Source organism: Aethina tumida, chromosome 1, assembly GCF_024364675.1.
Source record: "Aethina tumida isolate Nest 87 chromosome 1, icAetTumi1.1, whole genome shotgun sequence".
NCBI lineage: Eukaryota > Metazoa > Arthropoda > Insecta > Coleoptera > Nitidulidae > Aethina > Aethina tumida.
Window position 1 is genome coordinate 70,431,310 of NC_065435.1, and position 12,301 is coordinate 70,443,610.

Here is a 12,301-nt window from a genome sequence, read left to right on the forward strand (position 1 = left end):
TTTATTTACTTGTCGTTTCACGATAAAATGAAAAATTTAAAGCGACAAGACTGGTTCACCCTTTTCTGGCCTTCATGTTATCGTGTGCATTGAATCCGTGGATACCGGCCCGATTTCGGTTGCAGATGGCGTGATTCTGGACAAGTGCACATCGGAAACAATGACGCGAACGTTGGAGCCGTCTTTACGGCTCGTGAACATCGATTTCCGATCGAGTGGGGCGGCGGGCACGCGGAATAGGTAGGCCGATTGATGGGTGTTCGTCTAATGGCGAGGTGGTCGTATCTTTCTGCCGGCCGTCCTCAGCAATCAGCTGCATCTGCATCAACTGAAACACTACACCAGTGACGTACCATAAATGTTACTTTTTATTGTAAATTTAAAATAAAAGACCTTTTGAGATTGCTCCTTAATTTGGCTATTAAGTAAAGGGTTGTGTATAAATTATGGAGTCGTTTGGCTTAAGGTCTGTATCCCGCGCGCGGGCAATTAATAACAACCATAACAAATTGCTTAGTAAGAATTAATAGGAAAACTTGAGCGCGATAAAAAAGGTTAAATTAAGACAAACAAGTCCCTCCGTGGCGGGCGTTTAATTTTGGTGCGAACAAAAGAGGAGCGTCATTAGTAATCCCAGCCGCCTCATCGGTTCGGAAAGGGTTAAATCAGGGATAATTAGTAAATGAGCTTGGTCTATGCGCCAGGGCGAAACTTTTCCAGATATTGTTTTGGATGGATTGGCAATGGAAACGTAGAAAACTTGGGCACAATGGAATGATTTATTATTTCTGTCTGGCAATGATAACGATTTCCCTTTCATAATTTCGCTTTTCGATATCGTTCGCAGCACTTTCCGTCTTTATGCCGTTTCGGCTCGCTCTCAGCAACAGCCGATGTCATGTTGGCTGCTACATCTGTTTATGATGTCGGCTCGCAGTGATTGTGTTCCAGAAATTGATAGATTAACTCTACGGTAAAATTATGTTAAGGGGACTGTATTAAGAGCTGTCGTTCTCGAATTAGTGAACTGCTACTTACATTTCTACAATTATCTGCAGATAAATTTTCTGCTGTAATAAACATCAAACCTATCACACATTTAAGTGTTGTTTGTATTCGAAAGAAAAAATTGAGCTTAGATAGTTAAAAAGAACTTAGATAGTTACCACACAAATGGACCTAACCCAAAGAACAGTATCTATTTCATTTCCCCCATAAAACGTAATACTATGTTACACGAATGTCTTACGTCTTTTATAGTTTTAATAGTGACTGTTTCCCTTATAGACGATCCATGAATGGGCGTCATATATCTACGCTGAAGCCGAAAACTTTTATATCCCGAAAATATTTGTTATTACTGCACTCGACAGGGGGTTTTCGGGTTTTGTGAAAGAATACAAGCGTACATGTGGTAAACATCTACTGGACAACAGTTGATTTTAACATATTTTTTTTAAACATAAACTAAAGATTTTATTGTGGCCGAACATTTACTATTATGGTGGGACGAAAAATCTAATTAAAATTTAATGATTAGTTTGTTTCACACATGCAATCAAACACATTTGACAAATTTACAATCAGCTGAAGTCACTTACTTATACTAGATTAACAAAAATATTTTGCGTTGCCATCCGGTCTCCGATTATAGACTTTGCTCAAAGCTAAGAACTAGCACTATTGTATTATAGTTTGAAGAATACCTATTGATCAACTCATATGAATAGATTTTGGCAATAAGGCACTTCTCTTACATTAAATACCGGTATAATACCGTTCAATGGCCTAAAGGTAAACCGAGTGCCTATTATTAGGAACTCCGCATTACTCTATTATGTTTTGATATCGGAAATAACAAGTGGGTATTATGGTATTAACGATCCAGTTTGTCTTAATGCGGTTTCCTACTTGAACGATAACATCAATGCCTCTTAAGCCAAAATTATGCCATGGAGATTTGATTCAAGGTCTATTTGTCTTCTGTAGTGTTAGTGTTAATAAATGTTTGTTGTGTCATAAAAATTAACATTAACACAGCGATAATATCCAAGTTCTTATTAATGTGCGTAGTGACAATTAAACTAATGAATTTATTTTCTTGCGTTGCCGGTGCTTTCAGGGTTCATTTACATTTTAAATGATAGAGTCGTTAAATCGATGAATTAAACATTTCCCAGTCTTACTAAATTAAGACGTTTCACTTATGGAAATTTCGAATGTTTTGTTGAATCCTTAAGTATGAACTATTATCGTTCGGTATGTGTAAATCGAGATGATGATGATGAGGTAAACCTTGTAAGTCTGGTTTTTGACATTTTAATAATAACTGGATTGATAGATTTGTTTTCCATAATGACGAAAGCTAAAAAGAGACACTTAAATTCATAGAGTCAAATAACTTACTAGATGGCGAAGGAAATGAGATCGTTTAAAACACATTCACATTATAATTTCTTTGATTTATGGATGTAACTAATAAATGTTTAAAATCTGAAATCAATAAACTAACGAAGGCTTGACCTGTCCTGATAGTAAGAACTGAAATTCCGAAAAAACTTAAAATGACAACAAAAGATGTGTGGTGTTTAAAATACACATTCCGAAGACATAGTGACCATCGTGACGGTTCAAGAGGTCAGACAGTTTTTTGTTTAGTACTCGAACCGCTACAAGAATTCGGTAGCATTCTGATTTAATCTCGATCTCCTCACGTCTGTTTAACAAAACTGGAAATGTTACGATCGTAGTTCCCAACGTCGGAATTATGAATTCAAAAGTTCTGTAGGAGTCAGGTAGATGGATGATGCATAATTCGTACATTCCATGCAAAACACAGCGGACAGAATCGTGAACGTAATTACAACTGACCAACTGGGACAATATTTCCGAGGTCCGTTAATTACGGAAAATAATCAGGGGACGGTCTTGTCCCCATCAAAAATTAACGTTCATAACGGTTAATCCGCAGTTAAACTAGGCGCACTAGCAATTTACATCGTCTAGCGAAATTTATACAGTAGGCAACAATTTAGTGGGGCCATAAAGAGCATCCCGCGATGTGGCTGATTCCAACGGGGCGGGCAACCTTAAAACACCAATTGCACCAACTGGAAGACATTTACATAACGACACTGTCGATATTAAGTTTAAAGCGGCGACGGGCCCCAAATTAAATTAAAATGCACGAACTTACAAAAGTTGCCGCTTTCAAGATTTCTTTTTTCCCGTCTGCGGACGAATAAACTATTCATTTAAATTGGACTGTTTTTGCACGAGTTGTGCAGCTACTTCCACCATCAGGCCAGACCGGTGGAGTGCAAATCAATAATTGTTCTCCAACATTTTTCATTTCCAATCACTTAACTTTAAAACAAATAATTACAACGGGTATAAATATTTTAAATTCTATATATTTGATTAAAACATATATTAAGGTTTTCCGTTCGATATGTATAAATTTTATGAGAATGTCTCTTAAGTTTCGTATTTGCAGACGTACAAATCTAATATTTCCTTTTCACATGAGCTAAACTATTATTTAAGAATTGTATATGTAATCGTTGTGGTGTGAAAAAAGTTGGCACATTCTTAATTCTCCCTTTCTAACGCCATATAAAACCTAATAAACTACCTGCCTCTATTTTTCTCTATTTGTCGCATGCTTTCCACTTTCTTGCGCATTGCATCGGGCATTAAGATGAAAATAAAGCAGTTCTCGAGTCATTATTTCTGGATAACAAAGGACCAAACATTCATTCACAATATTTTTCTACTTCATAAAGTCCTCGCCATGTTTTGTGCGAGCGGAGGAAGTGAACTCTTGAAAATAATCTTTTAATCTATAGTCTTGTCGAGTATACAAGGAACGTGTAGATTTCTGGGATCGAAATTCCCTTTTACCTCGTCATTTTCAAATTCAATTGGAAAGAGACGACGGATCTTAATGCAATTTTTAAAATTTTGGTTATCATAAACATTTAGAAAGATCTTAAATATTAAGGAAGAGATACAAATTGTTTATTAAAAGCCTTGTCATAACACATTATGATACAATATCTCACTTTTATTTTAAAGTTAAGGTATCCGAATGTGTAATTAAAAGCATACCAACAGACACTGAAAATATTAAGTTTATTTATAAAGTTATAGAAGTAGGAAGCAACTTGTCAACGGCAATTAGTATTTAGTATAAACAGCAGCTTATTTATAGACGAGCAAAGAACACAAAAACAGATGAATTATACAGTTTTTGTCGTTGATCTGTACAACATACAGATTCGTTAACAAACAAACGGAACACAAAAATAAGATATTGCGTTTAAGCCACGTTTAAATATTTAAATGTGTGCGATAACTGATGTTGTCTTTGAACTTTCAACGAATTTTTAAGAAAATAAACAATTATTAATATCGTGCACAATCTCAAACCATCATTTTAATCGTGGTGATGAAATTACTTTATTTATTAATATTTAGCATAAGTGTAAAGTGACAGAAAACGAAAATAACCTAATTTACAAAAATAAATAATCTATCATATTTGCGTAAAGACAATACTTTTGGTCACAATTTCGTAACTGTAGCAACTATATTTGGAAAAATCTTCAAATAAACAGCGTGTTTCGTGATGTCCGCTCCATCGCACTGGTGATTCCCATTACACACAACCCCTAAATCTCCATCTGTTAACAGAGAACTTCAACAATGCACACTTCGGTTGATTTAGTGCGGCGACAAGTCGACCGCCGTAAATTTGCGCCACATACGCACTTACGTTTAATTTCCACCGATGGCGATTAGGACCGGCCGGACCGGACAATACCTGCGATAACGATCCAGCCTGGAATGGACCGGACGCACTGCACGCACTGATATCCAACGGATTATAGAAATGTATTAACGCTAATAATCCATGGCGATCAACCCTAATGGCCCTCCCTCGATATCTTAATATTACAATTTAGGGTTTTGCTGGACGTGTTTCGGACATGAAAGGTAACACCTATTGAATAATAGCATAATCAAGTAACACAGGTTTTTGAAGCGTTTCGCTGAATAACAAGACTTCTTCTTTAGAAATAAAATACAAGTGAAAAATATAAATGTGTCCAATTTATTTTCAATCAATCAGTACATTCTCCAAGTTTGTTACTGGATTCTTCATGTGCCATTTCGAATATAGTTCGAGTTTAGTCCGTGCATTTCGCCATTAGTGCAGTTCGGGAAGTTGGGAGTTTCGTTATAGCTCGGATTACATATAACAAGGAGTAATTACATTAGGGCCATGGAACGGGAATATAGAAAACACACAAACAGAAAAACTAAAGTCGTTACGCGGAACTACATAAAATTTCATTGTTGCCAGACAAGTTTTCGGATTAAACGTATCGCTTAGTGGAATTCGGCACCGGATCCCACGTCACGAAAGGGGAGCGCCGCTATTTCCACGGGCCGAATTTATGGGTCCATTTCCCGACGTAATGAAACACGGTGCCCGTTGATTACGTCCTAATGAGGATGCGCTTCGATTTTTGATATTACGATCGGGAACTTTGTTCTAGACTTTCATTCTCTCGTTTGTTACACACATATTCAACAAAAAACAAAACATAGGAATCCAGAGTTCCTATTCTAATATGAACCTATTCAGATTTGATAAAAATTTAACTTGAATATTGGTAAATTGTTTTTCTAAAAAAATTATCAAAATTTAAATGACTTGCACTATAACACTATTATTAGATCCAAAGCAAATAACTAATTAATGCATTAAACATGAAATGCCATATGAGACATTGTTTCAATCATCCGTTCATCCCCGGTTCCAATTTATTGGATCAAAAAGAGAACTATTTAAACTTATACCATAAAAATAAATGCGTTTCTGGAATCGAACGAATTAAATTAGTCGGATCGACGGAGTTGGCGAATTAAAAAAAAAATAGACTAGTATTAAATATTAAAAATTAATTATAGAATCACCCCCTTTCCAATTGACCAATCAATCGTAATTAATTGTAATTTTTTTATTTAGGCCGAAGCAACAGTTTTTTTCTAAACCTACGATGTAATAAATGTATTTTTCATATCTTTAGATATGATAACTGGTATCATATATGTTATTGCAAAATTAAGGCATTATTAGATATCATTTATGTCACTTGTCACTTGTAATCTATAATGTATAATCTTTCACTAAATGAATATAACTTAATTGGATCAAAATAATTTTAAACATTTTTCTTTTTTGCCATATGTGTCTGGAAATTTGTAATAAAAAATGCCTGTATAGATAGAACTATCCTTTATGTGGTACCATCATAACGTTAATATAACAGAAATCAGTAAAATAGGCACTTCTTAGGTATTTTTAAGAAAAAAAAATTGTATATTCTAAACGTCTTAAATCTTGTGATACAGGGTGGTAAACTTTTCAATAGATTTTTTATATATAATATTTATGATTTGCTTCTAAATATTTTAATGAAACTTGGTTCAATGTTGCTAAGCCTCTATCCCGTATCTTATCAATTACAATCACTATGATATAAATCATATATAATGTGTATATATAAATGCTAATACAAATAAAATGTTACATTATACAAAAGTATTCACAGTGAATCAAAAATGGTTTATTTTAAAGAATATCCCGCTGCCTATTTTCAAGGTGAGTAAGAAAAGTTTTATTGTTTGTTTTTAAAGTAACAAGTAATATAATTTCAGGGAAAAAAGATTTTTATGAAAATGTCAAATTAATGTTAAATCACAACTTTTTAAAGAAAAATGAAGATATAACTTTTAAAAAATATTTAGAAAACGTTAAAACCCGGTTAGAAAATAATCCACTTTTATTTTACCATCGATTCGCGTTTGATAAACATTTCAGAACAATATTACCAATATTTTATGAAAAACTTTTAGATAAAACAGTTACGGATGATATTTATTTGAAATGGAGAGATGTTATAAAAGCTATTATTAAATGTGGTTACTCAATATGTACAAGTGAACGTACATATGCAAAAAATCAAACATATATTAATGAATTTAAGAAAGACAATAAAATATTTTTTGCCAGTGCATGTTGTGATATACCAATAATAAGACAATTAACTTATCAGAATTCGGCAATATTAAACTCAACCAAAGATGGAGAAACCGCTTTAATATTTCTCATGAAATATGGATATCCAGAAACTGGACAAAAGTTTATTGATTGTTTAAAATTTATAACCACTTCATCGAATATAAATAAAAAATTGGATTATCATGGACAAAAACCTAAGGACATGTTATTAAATGATATAGAGTTTGTCAGAAAATTAAAAACATATGAAATTAGTGAAGATGTGGAAACTATTTTGTGTGGGGCGGAAAATTTGGTAGGTAAACATTATTAATATGTAAATTCACTAAAGATATATTTATATTTAATCGATAAGTGTGATCTCCTTATATTATTTTTAGGAAAACATTAATTATTCTATAATAATATTTAATTGTATTATAGAAAATTGCTTTTCAAAATTTAAAAGAATATTAACAAAAGATAATATTAATTGGGAAGATGGAGAAATGACATTGCTTCAATGCTCCATATATCTTAATAGAAATGAATTTATACATGAATTATTGGATAGACACGTAAAGTACTGGGAAACAGGTACTAAAAATAGAAGATTAACTCCATTACTGATGTCGGCTTTGAAAGATAACTTCTTAGTTTTCAAGAAACTATTAAAACAATATTCAAAAACTTGTCACTTATCAATTACCGAATTTATGGACTTTCAATATTTTCATACTAAAGGAATGGTACCAGATAGATATTTTGAATTATTGGAAGAATTTGATATAGAATCGTCTACTTACAATCGAGCTCTAATGAATTCTATAAAGCTAGAAAATTTAATTGGATTGAAAATGTTATTAAATAAAGGTTTATCTTTACTCGACGAAGATCACAATGGTGAAAAATATTTAAATTATATAACATCAAGTTTCATACAGACACTCTTTGATGCCAGGATATATTTAAACGTTACTGAAGAAAGAGAATTTCATGATGATCACAGACTTTATATCAACTTTCAAGATTTTTTTGATGATGACGAACAACATTCACGCCTTCTAATTGAGATTGCTAGGAGAAAAGATATACAACCTAGTCTAGACCATCCATTAATATATGCATATATTCAAATGAAATGGCATTTAATGAACAAAATGTATTATTTATTGGTTGGTCTACTGATTATCCTGTATGCATTTCAGGCAATCTCTCTTGTTAATAAATGGTTGTTTCTGATTTCAAGTATAATTCCACTTTTTTTTATTTTATTTATATTAAAAGTTCGTAAATTCCTGGAATGGTTTGATATAATATGCCATAGTTGTCTTCTAGTTTTGCATACACTTCAATGTATAATGAAATTTATAGAACTTGATAACACAATTATATTTAATTTTTACATCCTGTCCTTGACGATATCGTTTTTTTTAAAAGTGGGATATCATCCAAAATTATCCAGATGGTCTCTAATGGTACAAAGAGTATTTAAAAACCTTATTTTATTTGCTGTATTCATTCTTATATTTTGTATACCGATAATGTTTGGATTTTATATGACATATGCTGAAAGTGTTAGTTACGTATTATTTATCATGATGGGAGAATTTAGTTCTTCAACTGAGGTTTCTAAAGTTGGCCAATCACAGACCATATTTGTTATTTTTACAGCAATAATTTTAACAACAGTTTTTATGAATATTTGGCTATCAATGACACTTCATTATGCGGAAATTGATAAAATTGATGAAAATTATGGACAATACGCAAACGCAAATATTATAAGGTTATTGTACTTTATGGAATATTTAGAAGATTCAATTACATATTATACACATTATCCTTATTTTAATATGAATTTTTCATTTCAACAGAAGATCTACTATTGCGATGTAAATGTTATTGGCAAGAAAACCCACTTTACGTGTTCAGAATTTAAACAATTGAAATTTTACTCTAATGTGTTATATATTTTAAGAAATGTAAAATCAAATAATAATAAATAAGCTTAATAAAATATCGAGTTATTATTACTATATTTTGTAAATAAAAATTTTTAATTGTTGAATGTTTTATTTTTATTTTTTAGTACCTGAAAACAAAACAATATTTATTTTTGTAATAAAGTTGTTTTTAATAAAAGTTCAAGTGTCGAATTTTTTTATTTTCCTATTATCTAACCTTCGCATGTTTGTAAGTTTGTTGTCACGTGTGGGCTTGTTAAAAGACTAATAATGACCCGGACCGACCCAGGGCTTTATTGTGATTGACCTGATCAGAGGCTTGATGTTTTCACAAATGGAAAATTAATAGATGAACGGCTAATACTGTTTAAAATGTTCAGGTGCTGTAAAGGAGTTATTGTTGCCCGTCAAAAATGTCTTACACCACCTGCTTCAATTGATGGTTGGCGATAGCGATATTTGTTCGTGATATCGGTTAAAATTTTTAACTTATTCAATATTCAAACACTGTTTTTATTGATATACAAACCAAAAACAAATAGAAGAATTAATATTTTGTTGCATAAGCATAAGCTTGTATGACTACTGCACACCTATTGTTTTCTAGTAAATTTAGGAGATATTATTTGCTATTCCATTTGATGCCTTTTCAATAACTGTTTTATTTTTAAAAGTGTACTGCCGAATATTCCTTTCTAAATAATCCCAAAGATTTTCTATAGAATTTAGATCCGGTGATGAAGTTAAAGTCTGGTACCAACTATCTTAGTGACATATTATCCTCCGTGAAAGGTAGCATGTGGTCCTTTAATATGTTCCCATAAACAAATAGATACATTTTTTCGGTAAATTGGACCAACGGGCCAACGACATATATCGACCAGCGCCGTAACATAACATTGTCCCCTTCGTGTTTAACTATCTGTAATTGGTATTTTTATGGAACCGTTTGCCCACTGGTCGCTTTATAAACCCCTTACCATTACCTTACCATATCATTTTCAAATAAATTAAACTTATTTTCATCACTATACCTATCCCCACTTTTCGTTGGACCATGAAAGATGCCTGTTCTTTATATTTTGTTTGATATAAGGGGTTTCTTTGCGGATTTTCTTCGTTTCCCGCTATCTTCTTTACACAGTCGGATAAATTTTGTACACTACTCTGCAATGATTCTTGATGAATATAACTGGCTGTCAATCTGGGATTTTTCTGGGATATACGCTTTATGCGCCTATCAAGAATTTTATCCGTACTGTGAAGTTTGCCTGCTCTGGGACAATCCGCAACAAATCCAGAAATGTCAAATTTATTCACAATTTTGCAATTTTTAATTTGCATACTACAATCAGAAACTAAACGTACTGGTAGATGTACAAAATTTTATTTAATTTAAGAGGTTTATTTTAATATTTATATTAATAATTATTGATTATTTGCTATTTTAAACAATTATATCGTAAGGTTCCCAAATTTTTGTTCAGAAATGTATATATAGTTTATTTTTAATTATCTATAATAATTAAAATTATTGTTATATAAATGTTAGAAGTGGTTTTTATGTTACTTACAATGTGTCCCGAAATCTTCCAGATTTGTATAAAATGTTTCAGAATAACATGAGAAGTTCCCATATTTTTTTTTGCTTCAATGTCATTGTAACTGTGTCAAAACATCAAAGTACCCCGAACAAGTTTAAGATGACATATTTAGTAAATAGACAAATGAAGGTACTTACATTAGAATTTTACAAGAAATACAACTAATACAAAAAATTAGTACATTTATAACAATTGCTCTTCTAAATGACTTCAAGTGAAAAGGAGAAGTGATGGTACCAGTTTTAGTCGATTTTCGCAATTTTACATTATCCAAAATTTAAATTTAAAACAGGACCTCTACAATACTTATTATTATACGGTTGCAATATAATAAATTTAATACATATTATTGAAATTAATATTTTCTATTATCAATATACAAAATCAATATATAGGATAATACCTCTCAATAGTACCTATTATACATTTTCCAATTGACGTCGACAAACAATAATCACATTTCTAAGCAAAGTGCAGTATAAGTCAATTCAATAACGTTGTTTATTCCACTGCAGGCCAGATCTAATTAACCGGACTTTATTGGAATCTATGAATAACGTCGCCATTGAAGTTAACCACTCCGCAGCAGCACCATTCACAGCTTAACCAGATAATATTAGTCCTAGATAAAATTATGACCCATGGGTTCGTGAAACATCTCTTATATTTTTTAATATTCAAATTTAATAATGCCTTCCTACACGTAATATTATATTACACAGTTATACACAGTTATGCTTAGAAACAAAATTTAAATAACTCAAAAACTGTAATATTGCACGTATTTATCTTGGTTTTGCAATATTGACATATTTTATAGTAGTGACTAAATTTTGATAAGAATTTTTCATTGTATTTTTAGCACAAGATATATATATATATATATATATATATATATATTTCATTTTTCGATGATTTAGAAGAATATCCTATGAACTTAACTTAAATATTAATATAATAGGAACAACACAGGCAGTGCGATTAAGAAATTTTTTAAACTTTTAATTTGCTTTACATACATTTTGATTTCAGGAAAAAAAGAATTTTACGAATTTTTGAGAATATAATTTTTTGGAGAAAAATGATTCTGTATTTGACGAGCAACAAAAATGTAATAAAAAGGTTATGAAGAATCCAAATTTATTTTAGTATAGACTTGAGAACAATAGTTTACGAATAACGAACAAAATGGACTACAAGTCCACTTGAAGAGTTATAGGTAGTAGTATACTAAAGGTTACAAATTCTGTGAATCATTGATGTAGATGATATAGATACAGATAATAACACATGTGAAAATTTAAGTAAACAAGGTAAATTAAAAAAAAATGGATAATAAAATTTTCTTCTCTAGTGAATTTAAATATAATAAGAAAAATAAACAAAACAATGAAATAACATTTTTTATCTCGTTTTCTGTTGGATTTTTATTAGAATGCTTTTAAGAAATCGACTTATTATTTAGAAGTGTATATCTGGTTAAAATATTTCGGATAAGTTATAAAACACCCTGCATATATAAAACATGCTACAGGAGCGAAAAATTAACTAATTATACTATTTGTGGCATTGAGAGGTAACCTCAATGTATTTGAAACAATACTCAAATATAATGATATAATGTCTTATTGTCATTTTCGGTTTATTGGTTTCATATA

The 12,301-nt window shown here is 31.3% G+C and overlaps 1 protein-coding gene across 1 annotated transcript; it reads left to right on the forward strand.

Moving 5' to 3' along the window:
* Positions 1–7,496: 7,496 nt before the first annotated feature.
* Positions 7,497–9,492, forward strand: LOC126266554 (transient receptor potential cation channel protein painless-like). The gene is made up of 2 exons (XM_049970760.1): positions 7,497–9,050; positions 9,420–9,492. Exons 1-2 carry the CDS (start codon positions 7,582–7,584, stop codon positions 9,490–9,492), a joined length of 1,542 nt encoding a protein of 513 aa, XP_049826717.1. The 5' UTR covers positions 7,497–7,581.
* Positions 9,493–12,301: the final 2,809 nt, after the last annotated feature.